The following is a 21,276-nucleotide window of genomic DNA, read 5'->3' on the forward strand; positions in this document are numbered from 1 at the left end:
TTCAAAAAACCGACTGGCTTTTGATAAAACAGTATATATATTTTTTTTATAATTTAGAGACCCGGGATCTTGAGTAATTGTGACTAATGTGACTTAATGAATCTTTAAATATACGTTCAAATAAGAATACTGAAGGTGTATTTTTGCACTGTTAGCAGCAGATCCTGAAAGTTGCAAGGTGGGACCTCAACAGATTCAGACATGTTTTTCTAGCATATTCCACAGAAGTTAGTTTGGATTTAGATTTTGGGAGTTTGGAGGTCAAATCAACACCATGAACACTAACACAGTGATTTGCTGAAAAGACTACTGTCATTAGGGAATACTATTGCAATTAAAGAGTGTTCTTAGCCTGTAAAAGCTTTTAGGCAGGAGGTGTGTGTCATCCCTGCCCATAAATAGAATTCACACAAGGAAGGGTTACAATTAATTGTATGGTACAATTCCAAATTTGGACTACAGCCTTTTTTTTCTTAATGGCTAGTTTACAGCCTGTAGGTTTTTGCTTTCTTTTTGCGCAATTTGTGTTTTGGATTAATTCTCTATTCATTCTAGCTTGTTGCCTTACCCAATCGAGTAAATTTACTGTATAAATTTGACTTAGGTTACAATTAAAAATAAAACAATTAAACCCTCTAAAACTATAAATGTCCAATCATCTATGTCCTCATAGCTACCTCTACAGTTGGGACACATTTGTCTTCAAATTCTAGCCATTGGAACCATTTGAGTCGAAACTCTACAATAGCTCAGCTGCAATGATCTGCAATCTGAGTACAATTGTTAAGAAGAATAAAAAATGAATGCTACCACAAATATTCCTATAAATATGTTCCTCTTTTGAAACCAATAGAACCAGTCTCTCACGCACAGAAGCATGAGTAAATATCAGTATGTACTGAAGAGTCTGGTATTCTTTACTAAAGCATTAAGATTTGAATTGTTTATAATAAGTGACATTTTTAGTGTTATATACTTTACAAATAAGAGTTAATTGGAGTTTAATTAGAGAAATCACTCTATAAAAGACAATGTTATATTCTATTTGTTGCATTTTCTTTGCTTTGCTGCCACACATAAGGCCACGCCCACTAAAAGTTTCTTATTGACAAAGCAGGTCCCTGTTTAATCATTGTTTAGACCTTGCCATTAGTCATGCCTAGGCATAGGTCTTCACCGTTCACCTGCCACAAAACAGGTTCGCCAAGATCGAGTGTGCTCGGGATTGTTGCACCTGTCCCTCTCCCACAGAGACAAAAAGAACACTCACTCTCATGGAATGCTTACGTCTATTTTGTTTCACAATTCCAGTGGGTTTGTTTTTAAAAAAAAAAATATTCACATGATTTCCTTACTGCCCCTATAAGGCATGACATGAGAAATTAGCAAAAAGCAAAAGTTCACGGAGGTACTCTGGACTGATTTGAAAGATTTTACATTAATAATATTTTATTAATGTAAAATATTATTAATGTAAAATAATATTTTATCTAAATATTGAATGTGTGACTTGGAACAACATCTAAACCAGCCAAGCAAGCTTCTGAGAATAATCTTTGCTTTCGTTATTATTTTGTTCAAACCTTTTTTCTATTTGTTGAAAATTACAGTAAGCATTGGGACTTTTTGAAACAGGTAACATGTATACATTTATATGATATTCTCACATTAGTCTTTTTTGGTTGGTATTGCTGTTGTTGTTCTGTAGTTGTACATGCAATATACTTGTGTCTTATAAAAACAATAAAAATGAGGACAGTCTATAAATCTGACTCTCTGCCAAACACAAATAACCTTACTCTTTTACATTTCCAAATCCAAAGCTATATTAAACAATGCAATAACTTGAGTAAGCTAATATTGGATAAAGCTAATATCGGAGGGTCATGATAGACATCTGTTCTGGATGTTCAGCTGCACTGCACACTTCATTAACTAACTGCAAAACCAATGTGCAACTACAGACACACCTTTGTATATGCAATGCTTATTAATGCCTAAAGGCCTTTAGCTAGGTTTTTGCACCGTAATGCAATTATGGACAAAGAAATGTGTAGGGTTCTTTAAAAAGTTTCTGTTAATCGTTGAAAAGAATAGCAAAGCGTAATTTGCTCAACTAGATACGCGTGTGACTTTTATGAAATGTCGGCAGACACCTAAAAACTCAGTCCTTGGGTTCATTTGTTACATTGATTTCCTGTCAAGCAGAACTGATAGAAAAGGCTAAATAGACACATCTGGGAGAACACATCTTTGAAAAACAGCTTTGTCTTTGAACCATTACAAAACCAATATGCTTGCAATTCATTCACACACAGTTTCTGATGTAAAAAAGATCCAGATAAGCAGTAAAAATGGATATGCCTATACAAGGCTACATGTTGTTCATTTGTTTAGAGTAGGTAGGATATTAGCAGGTGAGTCATATTTAAATTTTGGGCAGTCTCATCCAAACAATGAGCAAGACGAAACAGCTAAACCAGAAGAGCGGGTTGTGAGGTGGTGCCTGTGTCCCAAACTCCACCCTCTATTAGACACGTTTATAGTATCTGCTCTCAGTACATTTGTCAGAAGCTTGCGAAGAAACCACAGAGTGCCAGCGTGAACAGCAAAAAAAGAGAAGTCAAGAGAAGCAAAGCAAAATGGTGTCGGCTGGTATGCAGATGCTGGGCGCTGCCTTGGGCCTCATTGGCTGGATCGGTGTTATCGTGGTCTGCGCTCTGCCTATGTGGAGGGTCACGGCTTTCATTGGCAGCAACATCGTCACATCGCAGATCAGCTGGGAAGGCATATGGATGAACTGTGTGGTTCAGAGCACAGGACAGATGCAATGCAAGGTATACGACTCCATGCTGGCACTGAGCTCGGACCTTCAAGCCGCACGTGCTCTCACAGTCATCTCCATCGTGGTGGGCATCCTGGGCATCCTACTGGCAGTGGCTGGAGGAAAGTGCACCAACTGTGTGGAGGATGAAAAGTCCAAGGCAAAGGTTGCTGTGACAGCGGGCGTGATCTTTATAATCTCAGGGGTATTGTGTCTGATCCCTGTTTGCTGGACTGCCCAAACCGTCATTAGGGACTTCTACAACCCACTGGTCAACCAGGCACAGAAGAGGGAACTGGGTGCATCGCTGTTCATCGGCTGGGGAGCTTCTGCTCTCCTGATCATCGGAGGAGCTCTGCTGTGTGCCAACTGCCCAGCTGATGAATCTAAAGGATACACAGCCAAATACAGCGCTCCTGCTCGCTCCCAGGCCTCTGCCCCCTCCAACAAGGATTACGTTTAAGAAGATCAAACAATGATTGTCTTAACCTTAGGAATTTATGGACATTTGTAATAGTTATTTTTACTTTAGTTTTTTTTGTTGTTGTTTTTCTTGTTATATATTCACAAGATGCAGTGAAAACTACTCTATAATGTTCTGTTAAAGTTTTTCTTAATTGGATGTTTGATATTTTTAATAGTAACATTTGAATATTTTAAACACTTTTTTCCCTCCTCATTCTCATGTTTTATGGAATTTGAGGATTTGTAAATAAATGTTTTGTACAGAATACTTCTTTTTATGTTTTCTTTTTAAGGAATCAAAACAGGGAAAAAGAATAAAATCAACACTAATGTTTAACATGACCTTTTTGGTTTGGTTTGCTTTGAAACAAGATTAATCCATTTTAATAATGTGCTGCAGTTTTTACAAGAGTTTTTATAGAGTTCAAGCCAGTTACTGTGAACAAAACATTTCCAAAGGGAGTTGTCTTACCTTGACAATCCAGTTCAGGTGTGGCTCAGTTGAAGAACACTACAGGTCATGTAACACATTACGTTGAATTGCATAGATGGAAGAAAACCTTTTCAATGGTAAAAGCATTTGAACTATTTACAAAGCCACTAATAAGAAAACTCTTGATCATCTGTAAACACGTTAGTTAATAAGTATTACTTTTGATTTGGCAAAAAAATACAACATATCTTGAATTTGATTTCTTGGACATGGTTGATGTTTTCATACAACACACAAAGACACAGAAAAATAATTACACTGTAACATGAACTACACAATTAATCTTTTATATCATCATATCATGCAGGTGTAATGATTAAAATGTGCTCAAAAAGAAAAAGGGACCTAATTATTTGTAGTTAAAGCTGTCAACAGTAGTTCAATAGGTTTAATCGAAATGAGTATTGCTTTTGAAGGGTAAATCATGTAATCTAGTAGACTGTGAATTATAAATACATAAGCATTTATAAATAAGGACAAATACAATACAGATGGCAAAGGATTAAACACAAACATTACCCTAACCTTTTATATTTTTGTTTAAAGTGCATTTATAATTTTCTCCAACACAAATCTAAAATAAAAACCAATTTATTTATATCGAATGTCACATAAACATAAACATAAAATGTCCAAATACATTTTATGGGTAATCAATAACTTAATCAATCTAACATGCAGCCAACAAATCAACCAATCAGAGAATCTGTCAATCATTCACCAAACTAACCAACATACAAGACAATCAGTGAATGAAACAAACAAACAACAAAACAACCCAATGCATTAATTTAACCAAGCCACTAATCAATCAGTCACTTTAAATGCACAGAACAAAAAAAAAACCACAGACAAACTGTCTTTTTGGCTGCATTTTCAACATGGCTAAACGTTCACTGCAAGTCTATCAAGGCTTGATTTAAAAGGCTACAAACAAAAAATGTTATCAATTATTAGTCAATTAAAAGGGGCTACCTGAATTTACACACAGTTTCCTGCACTGGGAAAGAACAAAGAACCAGTTTATTTAAATGTTCATAACATAAGATGTATATTTAAGAACTGACCATCAAAACCTCGACTTTATTTTTGAACCTTATCCAGCTTTCCACCACTGAATCATTACAGTAATATTCAGAAGCCAGTATTGTGGTATACAAGCCCCTACAGGCCTGTGTGTTCTGCATAAATGCATATCGATGGAACTCAGCAGTGGCCTTATGTTTAGTGAATTTTGTATACATTGGTTTTATGTTTTTATGTCAGTTTAGGAATTTAATTGTAAGTCTTTATCATGCTCCTCGTCCCCGGAAGCTACAAATGCAGTAGCTGGAGATTAAGTTTAAAAAATTCTAAACTGTTAAAGTAAGAGCAGGTAATTCCATGCAAATACTATATGTGTACAAATTATTGGCTGTTATATAATGTTATTTGAATGTTTGGATGTTTTTTAGAGTCTGCTAGGGGTTGCTAAGGTTGTAGAGCTACATGGACTTTCTGGACAATGGATGGAACTGAGGATAGGTGTCAAATAACTGCGTATTATTTTCTTTGAATGTGCTTAAGAACCACACCCTTTAAATACAAGGTATAAAAACAGTGTGATACTACCACAAACAGATTCATTCTCTAAAACTACACTAAGAAAGCTCTGACTGAAGAACATACTTCAACAATGGTATCCCAAGGTCTCCAAATACTGGGTGTTATGCTGTCCCTGATAGGATGGCTCGGAACAATCATCACCTGCGCTCTGCCTATGTGGAGAGTGACAGCTTTCATTGGAGCGAACATTGTCACTGCGCAAATCATCTGGGAGGGGTTATGGATGAACTGTGTGGTTCAAAGTACTGGACAGATGCAGTGTAAAGTCTACGACTCCCTACTGGCTCTTCCTCAAGACCTTCAGGCGGCTCGAGCTATGGTTATCATCTCCATCATTGTAGGCATTTTCGGTGTGCTAATGGCTGTGATTGGTGGAAAGTGTACCAACTGCACGGAGGACAAAGCAGCAAAAGCAAAAGCCTGCATAGTCTCAGGGGTGATCTTCCTCATCGCTGCCTTTCTCATCTTAATACCTGTGAGTTGGTCTGCCCAGACCCTCATCAGGGACTTCTACAACCCCCTGGTGTTAGAAGCCCAGCGTCGAGAGTTAGGAGCTTCTCTGTATATTGGCTGGGGATCTGCAGCTCTACAGCTGCTGGGGGGAGGACTGCTATGCTGGAATTGCCCTCCAAAGGAGAACCATTCATACCCAGCAACCAAATATGTCCCTACTAGATTATTGTCCCCAGGTATGAATTATGTTTGAGCGACATGGCACATGTTTCCATGGGAACTCTACAACAAAAGTGGATTCATCAACTGTGCTAACTATGTCTCCAGGAAAGTCATGTATTTCTATTCTTTTGAGATCAAATTTAGTGTATTTCCCAATTAGATGACTGTAAAATTTCAACTATAATTAGATTGATGTTGTTTTAATAAATAAATCAATGACATGAATGTGAACAAAACTGTACATAACATTTCACTGATTGAAAATCTTGTTCATTTAACATTTCATAATTAAAAGTCTGTGAAACAGCAAAATGTCTATTTAGCAGCTCCCCTAGGATTACAAAAAAAAAAAAAAAAGACTTATAGAATAGAATAATACTTTGACCTAGAGATATAGATAATGTTGTTTTTTGACAAGTGTAACTTTTTAGTGACTGAAATGTTTTGGAAGGATATTAGGATATTAACATCTTTTTGTTAAACTGTAGGCAGTTGATCTTAGAAAATAACAAGGCTCAAATATTCAAATGTAAATTCTAGTGATTAAGTCTGCTATAATTTGCTTGTATAAATTGTGGTGTCATGAAGTAATAAAATGATTAAAATTGAATTGCTGCATAAAGTTTCACAACATATAGCAGTGCCAGTTTTTCAAGAATGAAATATGATAACCTAAAATTGTTTTACATGTTGTCCCTGTATCCATGTGGGATCTCTGGTTTCCTCCCATCTGCCAAAAACTTTATGTTGCGAAGTGATTTGTAATTTAAAACTTCCTCAAGATTTTAAAAAGTGTGTGAATGTGTGTATTGTGCTCTTGATTTCCACTTTCAGCACCTTGAAATAGGCTCCAGATTCACACTGACTTTAACTATAGGATAAATCAGTTCCTGAACACACACACACACACATATATATATATATATATATATATATATATATAATTTTTTTTTATTTTTTGCTCATTTATTTTATCAACAAAAAATAGATGGATGGATTTAAATCACAACTGCATTCTCAGGCAAAATAACTCACAAAGCTGGCCTACAAACATCAAAGTGAATTATTGCTATATTTGTCCTGCTTTATCATTTGGACAATAACCTACTCCATTGCCTTGGCACAGATCTCCAAATCTTGTCTGTAAGCACTTACTCTCTATAAAATTTGATGTTTTCCCTTCTCCCAACACACCTGATTTCAAACTAGATAAATAGCAGCGCTTCCTAAGTTGAAGTGTGATAAAGAAGGAACACAAGACAGGTACTTTAGGATCAAGGTTGAAACTTCATAGTACTTCTGGACCTTTTATGTTTTACTAATAAAATGTCAAACACTGCACAAAATGTGTGCTTTTGGATAGTTGTGCGCATGCGTCTTTAATTGGTAAGGGCTGAGTGCAGTCACGTGGTACAATTAGTCGTAATGAATAAGCGCTTGTGTGATTGCACTGCGTGATTATGATGCGTACAAAAAGGACCCACAGAGCACGTCTAAGCAGGCGTTTGTGAAGCGTTGTATTTTGTGAACCAGTGACAAAGAAAAGAAACAATGGCTGCTTCAGGTCTACAAGTTCTGGGTTTAACTCTGGCGTTTCTCGGCTTGATTGGTGAAATCGTCATCTGTGCTCTTCCCATGTGGCGAGTAACTGCGTTCATCGGGCAGAACATCGTGACCGCGCAGACCTTCTGGGAGGGCCTGTGGATGAATTGCGTGATGCAGAGCACAGGCCAGATGCAGTGCAAGGTCTACGACTCCATGCTGGCTCTGCCGCAGGACCTGCAGGCCGCGCGCGCACTCGTAGTCATCGCCATCCTGCTGACGCTGTTCGGTCTCCTGCTTGCGGTCGCCGGGGGAAAGTGCACGAACTGCATCGAGGACGAACCCACCAAGGCGCGCGTGTCCGTGGCGGCTGGCGTGTTCTTCCTAGTGGGTGGTGTTCTGTGCTTGATTCCTGTGTGCTGGTCGGCTCACACAGTCATCATGGATTTCTACAACCCCACACTGGCGGACGCGCAGAAGCGCGAGCTCGGCGCGTCGTTGTTCATTGGCTGGGGCGCTGCCGGGCTGCTGCTTCTCGGGGGCGCGCTTTTCTGCTGCCAGTGTCCGAAAAACGAATATCGAGGTTATTCGGCCAAGTACACCGCACCGAGGGCAAACACAAACGGTGGCAACTATGTGTAAAGGCTACCCAACGCTTTACCTTATTGACTGTGAATCTGTTGAGTGACTATTGTGGTGTTTAATGAATTTATTTTTTTTTAACTTAAATTTTTACTAAATAAACAGGTTTTTATGCAACATTCTTTCGTGTTTTTACTGGGCTTTTAAATTCATGATAAACTTGCCATTGGTTACATTAGCACACTTGTTTTTGTTGTGACCAATTAATATTGACGAAAGTTTAGGATCCAGGGTTCTGTCAAAGGGGAAGTCACTTAAAATAAATCCAGGCTGTTCCATGGAAGCACAAATACAAGCCACATTCCTTATACACTATGCAAACTGTACCTGTGGGTGGTTTTATTTTAATTTTTTTTTTTTTTTATCTGATTCTGTTAAACAAGCTGCACTATTGAGTTGGGCAGACTTTGAAACCAAAACCACCTCTGCACTCAAACAAAAATAAATTGACTTGTGACCTTTTGGAATACTTATTGTAAAATGATATTGGTGTCTTTTTAAAAAAAAAAAAAAAATCTCTCTACCCACAACAGACTAAACTTTTGCACACAATTCAAAATATCTTGTTTAAATCCACACGATTATCAGTTGTAGCAAACAACTTTTGCTGTTCATGACTCATTCTCAAACAAACTACTGTTAAAAAAAAAATCAAGACATTTGGAGGTATGATTAGGTTTTTAATGTTTAGACTCACTTATTTTAATGAAATTAAGACCAAAGTGCAGTTCAATTCTTTTGTCCTGTATCAACCATATTTGTTAAATGCAAAAAGTAAAAGAAATGGATGAAGTAAAAAATGTTGCAAAACAAATGACTTATCTGTACATGGCTGTCTGCTAATTAGAATCAATGAATACACTGTTTCCTCTTGCTAAGCAGGAAAACTAGCTACAAGGTTTTGTGGAATGAATTGCTCTTTCAGCTGTGTATATAAAATATTACTCAATTTCAAGTATAAAGAATGTGTTAAGTGTTTGTCTTTAAAAACTGCATAGCGGTTAGTGATTACTTGGCTGTCTCTTTTGTGCTTGTTGGGTTTGTTTAGCTGATGGTAGCAAGATGTAGTCAAACTGAATTATCCACATATTTCATTTACATTTATGGCATTTGGCAAACATTCTACAACTGAGTTAAGGGCTAAGGGCCTTGCTTAAGGGCCCAGCAGTGGAAACTCAGTGGTGCTGGGATTTGAATTTTTGACCTTTTGTTGAAGTCCAACATCTTAACTACTGAGCTACCTCTCACCTTTCAAAACTTAATAAAATCATGTTCAACCATTAACAGTGTTCAACTGATAGCAAACCGTAGGGTAGGCCACAAAATTGAAGATGTTCATGTGCAATTCATGTTTAAATCCATACATTTTTTTAATTGCAACAAAAGCAACAGTTTCACAGTTCTAACCAGGACGACTGGAGTCCTGCACATTTTTTAAACTTCTCTGCCAGAATGCTGAAAGTGGTATCTACACTTTAAAAACTGCAGTTGAACTGGATTAGTGAGTAGGGAAATTGCTACACTACTACGGTGGCTGAGAAGTGCAAAGCACGTTAACAAATCCGAAAACAAAATAACAAATGCAAAAACAAAATAACATTCAAAAACACAAGTCAGACAAACAGGAAAAGGGAGGTATAGTTTGTGAATGGAAACTTACAAATCATTGGTCAAGACACATGTCATTCAAGATATACAGGTGAATGACAGGTGTCTCGTCCAATGATCGGTAAGTATTGTCAAACTATTGACTTATGTTTTCGGATTTGTTCATTTGTTTTTTGATTTGTTAATTTGTTTTCGGATTTGTTAATTTGTTTTTGGATTTGTTATTTTGGTTTGCATTTATTATTTTGTTTTTAGGATTGGTTATGTTTTCTAATTTGTAAATTTGTTTTCGGATTTGTTATTTTAGTTTTGAATTTGTTATTTTGGTTTCGAATTTATTTTGTTTTCGGATTTCGGATAGATCTTTAAATATATAATATTTCAACTTATAAACAACCTTTCCATAGATCAGGATTCTCCATGTGGCTCAAATCTTTTTATTCAGAATGATCTGTCAGTGATAGCCTCAGTAGCCTGAAACTAAAATCTCGCCCAAATTCCTTTATGTACATGTGTGTCTCAAATTACATTGTTAGTTATATAGCCTTGTAGATACTCAGTACTGAATTACTAAGGCTATACAAATGGACAAGGTGGAGACAAATGTTTTCTATGCTCCAGTTGTATTTTGCAGACAAAGATGTAGTTTAAAAAAAAGTCAACATTTTTATAAATAAAAAATGGTCAATATGTACAGTGTTTATAAAAAATGCTAGCTAATTATTATAAACACCAGTTCAGCTGCACTTCTCTATTTAGGCTACAGTTGTAGTAAGAAAAAAAAATAAACTTGCTTAATTAATGAAGTTTATTGTAATATTAAACTATTTAAATTGAATGTGGAGAATCTGCCATGATGGCTCCTGTGAAGGAATGTGTGGATATAAACCTGTAAATAGGCATGCAGCCAGAATTACTGTCATAGATATAGTTATAAAACAAAAATTATTACCAACTTTCGACAACTGAGACTTGAGGATTTAAAAGCACTACAGTATCAGTATATTGTGGTATCATAAAGGAAGTATTTCCTAATGTTTTTTTTCATACTACATTCTGAAATCATTGTTCTTTTTCATTATTATGTTCTTAATGCATGGGATAATGTAGTTCTTTTAAAAATCATAAAACTAAATAATAATTGCATTTACTATATGAAAATGTTTTTTTTTTTTTATTTTGGAACACACTGGCATACATTACTTTAGATTATCATAGATATTTAATATCATTTGGATTTGATGATCCCAAATAAAAATGTGAAAGGATACAAGCTTCAAGCTATAAACATCCAGTCACTATAAAGGGAAGCTTGTTTTGGGAAATATTATTTGCACTGCCTTACTTTTACATTATATATATATATATATATATATATATATATATATATATATATATATATATATATATATATATATTGTATAGCACCAGCATACCATAAAAAATCCTTGTACAGTCCTGCTTTTTTGCAAGAATTACACTTTCCCATATTGGGCATTCTATGCATTAAGAGAGATTTAGCTGTAAATAAATAGATTGATACTACATTGCCCATCGGTGCAAACAGAAATGTACTTTTAAATCCTGCTGTGCCCACATTGGGCTTGGTGCTTCGCTTAATGATTTTCAGGTCACAGGAACACTAAAAAGGAATTTTGATACCTGTCGCTGGGATGAACAAAGAAGTCTTTTCTTTCAGCTCTATTCCCACATTCTCTGAGCTGCTCTTGTGTTCTCTTTTTTATATAGCGCACATACTTGTTTGCTCTCTCTCTCTCTCTCTCTCTCTCTCTCTCTCTCTCTCTCTCCTCCCTACCCTCTTTCTCTCTACTGCAAGCATACAATAAGGAATCAAGTCAAGCAGGAAACTGGAGGCCTGATAAACATAAACTCCACCTCTTCCTTCCTTCCAAACTTCAAAACATTTATCACAAACAACTAGAATACTTTTCCAAAGCGAGTCACTCTCACTGCTTTTTTTATCTCATACTTTGATTTTGGTGTGAAAACTGCAGAAGTCGGCAGAGATATTTGAAAGATATGGGACGGCAAATCTTGGCAGCCATTCTGGCTTTGTTGGGCTTCCTAGGAACTATCCTGATAGCTGCCTTGCCCATGTGGAAGATGTCGGCATTCATCGGAGCCAACATTGTGACAGCGCAGATTTACTGGGAAGGCTTGTGGATGAACTGCGTGCTGCAGAGCACTGGACACATGCAGTGCAAGGCGTACGATTCTATATTGGCTCTGTCTCAATACCTCCAGGCTACTAGGGCCTTGATCTGCGTATCGCTTGCTGCTGGTGTTTTCGCCATTGGCTTAACGGTTGTCGGGACCAGATATACCAACTTTCTCCGTGATGATTTGAATAAGAAAGCCAAGATTGGTATAGTAGCCGGGGTGGTCTACATTATTGCAGGGATTCTTTGTTTGATCTCTGTCAGCTGGTCAGCATATACCACCATCCAGAACTTCTACAATCCTCAAGTCATCTCAGCAAGCAAAGGAGAATTGGGGGCCTGCATCTATATTGGATGGGTAGCTGGATTCCTTCAAGTATTAGGTGGAGGACTGTTCATCAGCACATACAACAACAGCTGCTGAGCTTTACAAAAGGCACACATTTTAATGAAGAATGAAGGAGCTCCATTTCTTACTGGTTTAAAAATTGTGACTGAAAATGTTAAAGTTTTTAGAATGACATGGTTTTAATGTTGTGGTTATTTAAAAATTTATTAAATGGAACTTGAACAATTAATATAATTGACAAATAATGAGATCTCACTTATACTTATTAAGCGATTTCTCTTGGGATTGCCACAAACACAAAACAGTTTTTAATTTTTTTTGTAAGTTTCTTGTAAAAAAAATATATATTTATATATTTTTATTTAGACTACAATTACAATTGGGGTCAGTGAGGTGAAAAACACTGTAAAATGTAAGCAAAGTTCCTTTCCCATTCTGAGACTTAAAGGAATTGACGCTACAATGATGCATCAATTCAATTTTTTTCCAGACTGAATATGAGTGCAAGTTCATGTTTTTTTTGGTATTTCTTGATTTTATAACAAATACTGATACCAAATACGTAACCTGTGTTGCATTAAAAAACACAGGGGTGTCATTGAATATTTAACTCTTTTTTACAGTTTGTCATGAATTCCACCTGGATTCCCAAACAAAGTGTTGATGATGGCAAATTAAGGAAAGAAAATATATATGTCTCAGTGCTCGCAGTGTTTATATGCACCCCACTTTCTTCACCCACTCACTACACTGCTTGATTATTATGAATACTTTTGTAGGAACACAAATCATGGCACTTGTAATGTAATCATAATTGTATGTAATCATGAGTCTATGCTATCTAAATAATATTTCTGTAAATACATTTATATTATTTTGTTTTTTTAAAAACATACCTCAGATGACATTGTTTAGCGGAATAATAAAATGTCTATACATGCAGTTTGGTGAATGACCTAAATAGTAAGCATTTACATTTCATTATAATTGTTAGATAGAGTCAAATATATGTTACTTAGTAAGAGTAATGGAAAATACAAACTGGTTTTACAGACAAAAGGATACAGCAAAATATTAACCCAGAATCTTCAAATCCTTGCCTTGTTCTGGCACTGATTAGCTTCGTTGGTGGCACCATATTTACCTGTTGTTTACCTTCCTGGAATGCGTCAGCTTTTATCAGAGACAACAGAGTTATTATTCAGTGTTTTTATCTAGTGAAAAGGTTTATTGACACTGGACCACAGGCCAGCTGCAGTTTAAGGGTTATATACACTCACCGGCCACTTTATTAGGTACACCTGTCCAACTGCTTGTTAACACAAATTTCTAATCAGCCAATCACATGGCGGCAACTCAATGCATTTAGGCATGTAGACATGGTCAAGACGATCTGCTGCAGTTCAAACCGAGCGTTAGAATGGGGAAGAAAGGTGATTTAAGTGACTTTGAACGTGGCATGGTTGTTGGTGCCAGACGGGCTGTTCTGAGTATTTTAGAAACTGCTGATCTACTGGGATTTTCACGCACAACCATCTCTAGGGTTTACAGACAATGGTCAAAAAAAGAGAAAATATCCAGTGAGCGGCAGTTCTGTGGGCGCAAATGCCTTTTTAATGCCAGAGGTCAGAGGAGAATAGCCAGTCTGGTTCGAACTGATAGAAAGGCAACAGTAACTCAAATAACCACCCGTTACAACCGAGGTATGCAGAAGAGCATCTCTAAACGCACAACACGTCGAACCTTATGGCGGATGGGCTACAGCAGCAGAAGACCACACCGGATGCCACTCCTGACAGCTAAGAACAGGAAACTGAGGCTACAATTCGCACAGGCTCACCAAAATTGGACAATAGAAGATTGGAAAAACGTTGCCTGGTCTGATGAGTCTCGATTTCTGCTGCGACATTCGGATGGTAGGGTCAGAATTTGGCGTCAACAACATGAAAGCATGGATCCATCCTGCCTTGTATCAACGGTTCAGGCTGGTGGTGGTGGTGTAATGGTGTGGGGGATATGTTCTTGGCACACTTTGGGCCCATTAGTACCAATTAAGCATCGAGTCAACGCCACAGCCTACCTGAGTATTGTTGCTGACCATGTCCATCCCTTTATGACCACAGTGTACCCATCTTCTGATGGCTACTTCCAGCGCCATGTCATAAAGCACAAATCATCTCAGACTGGTTTCTTGAACATGACAATGAGTTCACTGTACTCAAATGGCCTACACACTCACCAGATCTCAATCCAATAGAACACCTTTGGGATGTGGTGAAACAGGAGATTTGCATCATGGATGTGCAGCCGACAAATCTGCAGCAACTGCATGATGTTATCATGTCAATATGGAACAAAATCTCTGAAGAATGTTTCCAGTACCTTGTTGAATCTATGCCACGAAGGATTAAGGCAGTTCTGTAGGCAAAAGGGGGTCCAACCCGGTACTAGTAAGGTGTACCTAATAAAGTGGCCGGTGAGTGTATATCTCTCTCTTCGTCTTGTGCATCTGCAGGCAGCTTAAGCTTTGATGATTGCTGCCCTTGTTGTATGAGTTTTTAGAATGATAATAACTATCATTTGAGACAAATACACTAACTAAGATTGTCATCACTACTGGTCTCATTTTCATTATCAAAGAGATTTTTGTTCACATTTCAATGTGTTTGACCTTATATTTCATCACAAGGAACTGTTACAATCCTGCTATTATGGATGCCAAATCTTTATACAGGCTTAGGATGCTGAATATCATTGCAGGTGGAGCCCTGCTTCAAGTTCACCAAAAGATGTAATGTGAAATACTCTCAGGCCAGATGTACAGTAAGCAGCATCACTGATTAAATATAAAACAGATATGTTTAGTTGCTTGTTCACTTTTATGGACTGGTTAAATGATCAGGAAATTTGATCAAAAGCCTTTGTAGCTCTATTCTGTGTGTTCTTTTGTGAAGTTTATTGTGCTCCCAGAAATCTAGATCATTTCAATTACAAATTGCCATTCTAATTATACATATAATATTTCAAGAAGCAACATAATGAGCTCCAATTGCTGAGCAACATGAAATGTTGCACAAAATGAGATAAGATTTAAGAGTAGAAATTATTTTTAGAACTTTACTAACTGTGAGTATATATATATATATATATATATATATATATATATATATATATATATATATATATACAGTATATATATATATATATATATATATATATATATATATATATATACACACACTGTATACACACAATACTTTTATTTTGGGATATCAGAAAGTCAAGGTCTTCATTTTTTTGTTAAACAAGCTTAGTCAGCATCAGAAAATAATAAGGACATAATCCTCGTCTTGAACACACGCAGTAATACCAGGAAAATGCAGTGGCATGCTATTCCCAAAATACCGCTATGCTCCTAAAGGAAGTGCAACATATTTCACCCGTTACACCGTGTGTAAGACTTATAGACAGGTGCGGCTTATTTATGTTAAAAATAAAAATATTTGTAAAATTCAGTGGGTGCGGCTTATATATGGTGCGCTTTATAGTCCAGAAATTACGGTAGCTAACCGGTAAAAATAACAATAAATAAAGATAACAAGCTGCTCACTTTTTATGTTCTTAAGTTGAAGATTAAAATCTTTTAAACTGTTTTTAAATAAAAACTAAACTTAACAAAAAAGATGTTAAATAGTCTTGTTTCCATCACTAGAACTTTGTTCCAGATTGAAACTATAGTTTGGATTGTGATTTTTATTCATAAATAATGGTATGTGAAAGGTAAAAAGGTGCCGATTTTCCACACTACACCGATACCGATGCTGCCACACAAAGCCAAAGTCTAAATCTGAACTGCAACTTTACTCTTTTCACTACAACAATGTTGGCAGTCAAATTATTCACCTGGACAAGGATAGGTTTCAGTGACATATTCAGGGCCGCTTCCCCAATAATCAGCACAGATCTGCATCCTGTAACTATTTAGCATAAGTGAAAGTATTTTTGCTGTCGCATGGGACAGCAGGAATCAAGTTTGACTGGAAAAGCTTAAAACTGGTTTCAAACAAAGACTCCTCCCTTTTTAATAAAGTGTACAGGCCAGGCATTAGCTGACACAGACATCGTATGCTTTCACAGACAGACAGACAGACAGACAGACAGACAAAGCTAACCCTCTCCTTAATACAAGTAGGAAAATGATATCACAGAGACTTCAACTTTTGGGCCTCATTCTGGCAATGATTGGCTACATGGGCACCATCGTCATCTGCGGTTTACCCGCATGGAAGATGACGGCTTTTATCGGCGCCAACATTGTGATTTTCCAAGTCATTTGGGAAGGATTATGGATGGATTGCGTGGTTCAAACCACAGGCCAGATGCAGTGCAAGGTCTACGACTCCCTCCTGATTCTTCCTGCACATCTGCAGGCCGCTCGAGCCTTGATCATCGTCGCCCTTGTTGTTGGAATTTTTGGAATGATCGTCACCATCATCGGCGGCAAATGCACAAGTTGTGTAGAGGATGAGAATGCTAAGGCTAAGATTTCTGTCGCTGGTGGGATCATCTTCATCATCACAGGGATTCTTGTTGTAATTCCAGTGTGCTGGACCTCAAGCGCTATCATCAGGGACTTTTACAACCCAGCCCTTACGGATGCCCAGAAGAGAGAACTGGGACCTTGTCTTTATATTGGTTTTGGATGTGCTGCACTTCTCATTGCAGGTGGAGCCCTGCTCTGTACCTCATGCCCTCCAAAAGATGAACATATCTATAACGTGAAATACTCTCCAGCCAGATCTACAGTGAGCAGCAACAACAACAAAATTTATGTATAAAAACAAATGCACAATCAGTTCTTGAACTGGCAAAATGATCAACTTAGTCAGAGCTTAGCACTATGCTTCATGTCTTAGCCTAAAATCTATTTGTGGTATGGAAAGTGCTCCCCTGGTCCATCTACATGGGCTTATTGCTGAACATCAAAGGATTTTCACATGAAATCAAAACTTGTAAATTTTAATTATTATGTTGTAGGCTTTTTTGTAGTATCTAAGAAGTAATAATTATATTCAAAGAAAATAATTATCAAGCACAGCATGGTACAATAATATTTACAATTAATTATAATATTTAGCTTTCTTTTTTTTGTTTAATTTGTTAACAATTGTTAAACAGGCTTTTGTGTATTAGAAAGTTACTATTATATTTATTAAAGATAACAGATCACATCGAAACTGAGTGCAATTTGTTTACTGAATTTGAAAAAATATAATAGTTATGTTCACACCTGTGTAGGTGAAATTGATTTTATGATTCTAAAGAATTTTTATTGAATTAATCTTGTGTTAATTCTGTTGTTAAAATCAGAACTGTAAGATATTATACGTGTTTGGAAGCGATAAAAACATAATAGTTCCTGAAGCAATCAAATCTCTATATAATTAACCTCTGTAATGCAAAAACCTTTGAAAATAGTAGGGCATTTGTTGTCAGTCAGAAATAATCAAGTATAAAAAAGTAGTTTTATAAAAAAAAAAGTAGTTTTATTAAAAAAAATCTTTTTATTATTTTTTTTGTTTTATTACAACTAATTATGACTCTGTAATTTGTATATAATTTGCAGATAGATCATATACACCATCCAATTTATAAGGAACACCTGTACACCTGCACATTCATGCCCTTATTCATTCAGCCAATCAAATGACAGCATTGCAAAACATGACACCAGGCTGATACAGATAAAAGAGCTTTAGATAATATTTATGTGACTAAAATAGGGGAAAAAACGTGATCATAATTTTTTGACCCTATAATATATATTGGTGTTAGTCTGTCGGGTTTAAATAGGTCAGAACTCAGATTTACTGGTCTTATTATGCCAAACAGTCTCTAGGGTTTACCTGTAATTGTGCTAAAAGAAAAACACCCAGTGAGCGGCAGTTCTGCTGAAGGAAATGCTTTGGTGATGAAATAGATCAGAGGACAATTCTGGACTGTTTTGAGCTGGCAGGAAGTGTACAGTTATTAAAATAACCCCGCTTGACAACAAAGGCATGCAGAAAAGCACCTAGAGGGCACAACATGTCAAACCCTATGGTGGATGGTCTACAACAGTAGATAACATTTAATTCCTAGCAGTAAAGAACAGGAATATCAGGCTACAATGAACACAGCATTTGAGACTGACACAGTAGAAGTACATGACATCTATGATATATGGTAGACTCCCTTACATACATAAATTCATAAATGCATACATACATGGATTTTATATATATGTAGAGCCTCCTTTTGCTTTAATTACAGCCATTAATCTTGCTGGAGATGTCTGTACTAGCTTCGAACACCTTCATTGGGGAATAGTTGTCCATTCTTCATTGCAGTCTTGATTAAGTCCAGTCAAATTTCATAGTGAGTGGCAATGAACTGCTCTCTTCAAGTAGATTCACAGATTTGCTATGAGATTTAAGACAGGGCTTTGAACTGACCACTCAAGTACATTCACCTTCCTGTCCTTCAGCCATTGTGTTGTTCTTTTGATTGAATGTTTAGAATCATTGTCATATTGGAGGGTGTATCACCTGCCCATATTCAGCTGTTTATTAAAGAGGATGCAGATTTTCCTCAAAATTTGGATGTAATGCCAGCATTCCATTCTCTCTTTAATCCTAAACAATTGCCCAGACCCTGCTGGAGAGAAACACCCCCACAACACTATGCTTCCTCCACCATGCTTCACAGTAGGTATGGTGTGTTTGGATGAAGTGCTGTGTTTTCTTTTCACCAAACATGGTGCTTAGGGTTCAGTCTAAAAAGATCATTTTTAATTTCATCAGACCATAGCACCTTTCGCCAGATGACATCATGTGTGATTTGGCATAGCACAAATGAGACTGAGTATGGCCCTTTATAAGGAAAGCCTTGTTTCTTGACACACACTTTCTTGTTTAAAGATTGTGGGATAGTTGCCACATGCACAGACTGACCAGTCAAAGCCATAAAGACTTGTAGGTCCTTCAAAGTTGCCTGTGGGCTCTTGGCAGCTTCTCTAATCAATGTCATCCTGACATGGTTATCCAGTTTGGTGGCCCATCTGGTAATTCTGCTCTGACATTTATCATTATTATTGACTTTCAGCCCACAGAACTGATGCTCACCAGATGTGTTTTGCACTATTATACACAAACTCTAAACATATTTTATATTTTATTTATTTTTTGTTAAAATAACAGTAAATCAACAGCTTCTGAAATATTCTAACCAGTCCATCTGACAATACAGTACAGTGGAACCTTTATACTTGCGACCTTGAAACTTGCGACCTTGATAGTTCGCATCTTTTTATTTGGAACACTGATTGAACCAACCAGTGATTACAAATACATCAGCAGGTCTTATCACAGTTTTTAAGGAAGGGGGGGACCAACAGCAAACCAGAGTCACTTTCACTTTCAGGGAAATAGTCATGCTTTCGTTCACTAAAACTGTGTTTATAATTTGCAGATCAAATGTCAAATAATTTTCTACTAGAATTTTTTCAGATCAGCTATCTCCAGACCTGTATAATTTAGCCAGGTTGTAAAGAGAATGTAAAGATTTGCATCAGTGAAAATGTGTTTTCTGCATAACAGGAATCAAGTCTGACTGGAATAACAAAAAACTGGTTTCACACAGCAATAGCAAATGTCCATGTCAACACTCCTCCCAATTCACTAAAGCAAACAGTCAGTCAAAACTGGACTCAGACTTTGCATACATTCACAGAGGACAGATAATCTCGCAAAATGGTATCCCAGAGACTTCAACTTTTGGGCCTCATTCTGGCAATGATTGGCTACGTGGGCACCATTGTCATCTGCGGTTTACCCGCATGGAAGATGACGGCTTTTGTCGGCGCCAACATTGTGACTTTCCAGATCATTTGGGAAGGATTATGGATGGATTGCGTGGTTCAAACCACAGGCCAGATGCAGTGCAAGGTCTACGACTCCCTCCTGATTCTTCCTGCACATCTGCAGGCCGCTCGAGCCTTGATCATCGTTGCCCTTGTTGTTGGAATCTTTGGAATTATTGTCACCGTCATCGGCGGCAAATGCACAAGTTGTGTAGAGGATGAGAATGCTAAGGCTAAGATTTCTGTCGCTGGTGGAATCATCTTTATCATCACAGGGATTCTTGTTCTCATTCCAGTGTGCTGGACCTCAAACGATGTCATCAGGAACTTTTACAACCCAGCCCTTACGGATGCTCAGAAGCGAGAACTGGGACCTTGTCTTTATATTGGCTTTGGATGTGCTGCACTTTTCATTGCAGGTGGAGCCCTGCTCTGTACCTCATGCCCTCCAAAAGATGAACCTGTCTATAACGTGAGATACTCTCCAGCCAGATCTGCAGTGAGCAGCAACAACAACAAAATTTATGTTTAAGGAAAACTCCATATGAATTTTGGATTGGTTTAGTGGACTGGTAAAATAAATACTCAATTTATTCTCCAGTGTGTCTATTACAGTTACATTTATAAGTTGTATTTAGTTTGCTTGCAGAAATTTGACTATTGTTTCTATTACATATAAAATCAGAATCAGAATACTTATAAAATAAGCTTTTTTGTAAAGTAAAAGCATATTCTTTTTGAAGTAGTCTTTAAAAATCTAAATACTTTAAAAATCTTGATCTTTTAAGTTCACTAGATCTTAAAAAAATCAATCTAATCAAAATGTGAAATTTAACCTAAAATAAAATCTGGCCATTCTGCTCTGACATTTATCCTTAATATTGACTTTTAGCCCACAGAACTGTTGCCCACCAGATGTTTTTTGCACTATTATAAACACACTTTAAACATGCTTTTAATTTTTTTTTTATGTGAAAAATCACAGTTGATCAA

At 36.9% G+C, this 21,276-nt stretch overlaps 4 protein-coding genes across 4 annotated transcripts; all 4 read left to right on the plus strand.

The window, feature by feature from the left end:
* Positions 1-2,525: 2,525 nt before the first annotated feature.
* LOC124398389 (claudin-4-like) lies at positions 2,526-6,194 on the plus strand. Its single transcript, XM_046868542.1, has 2 exons — positions 2,526-3,123; positions 5,444-6,194. The coding sequence occupies exons 1-2, from the start codon at positions 2,643-2,645 to the stop codon at positions 6,091-6,093; spliced, it is 1,131 nt and encodes a 376-aa protein (XP_046724498.1). The 5' UTR covers positions 2,526-2,642; the 3' UTR covers positions 6,094-6,194.
* A 1,366-nt stretch (positions 6,195-7,560) lies between these two features.
* On the plus strand, positions 7,561-8,367 carry LOC124398387 (claudin-like protein ZF-A89). Its single transcript, XM_046868540.1, has one exon. It carries the CDS (start codon positions 7,614-7,616, stop codon positions 8,244-8,246), a length of 633 nt encoding a protein of 210 aa, XP_046724496.1. The 5' UTR covers positions 7,561-7,613; the 3' UTR covers positions 8,247-8,367.
* A 3,346-nt stretch (positions 8,368-11,713) lies between these two features.
* On the plus strand, positions 11,714-13,344 carry LOC124398388 (claudin-4). The gene has a single exon (XM_046868541.1). It carries the CDS (start codon positions 11,895-11,897, stop codon positions 12,456-12,458), a length of 564 nt encoding a protein of 187 aa, XP_046724497.1. The 5' UTR covers positions 11,714-11,894; the 3' UTR covers positions 12,459-13,344.
* Positions 13,345-16,498: 3,154 nt separating this feature from the next.
* Positions 16,499-20,816, plus strand: LOC124398253. Its single transcript, XM_046868342.1, has 2 exons — positions 16,499-17,215; positions 20,165-20,816. Exons 1-2 carry the CDS (start codon positions 16,580-16,582, stop codon positions 20,813-20,815), a joined length of 1,287 nt encoding a protein of 428 aa, XP_046724298.1. The 5' UTR covers positions 16,499-16,579; the 3' UTR covers position 20,816.
* The last annotated feature ends 460 nt before the right edge of the window (positions 20,817-21,276 follow it).

The sequence above is a fragment of the Silurus meridionalis genome, chromosome 15 (genome assembly GCF_014805685.1).
Source record: "Silurus meridionalis isolate SWU-2019-XX chromosome 15, ASM1480568v1, whole genome shotgun sequence".
Lineage (NCBI taxonomy): Eukaryota > Metazoa > Chordata > Actinopteri > Siluriformes > Siluridae > Silurus > Silurus meridionalis.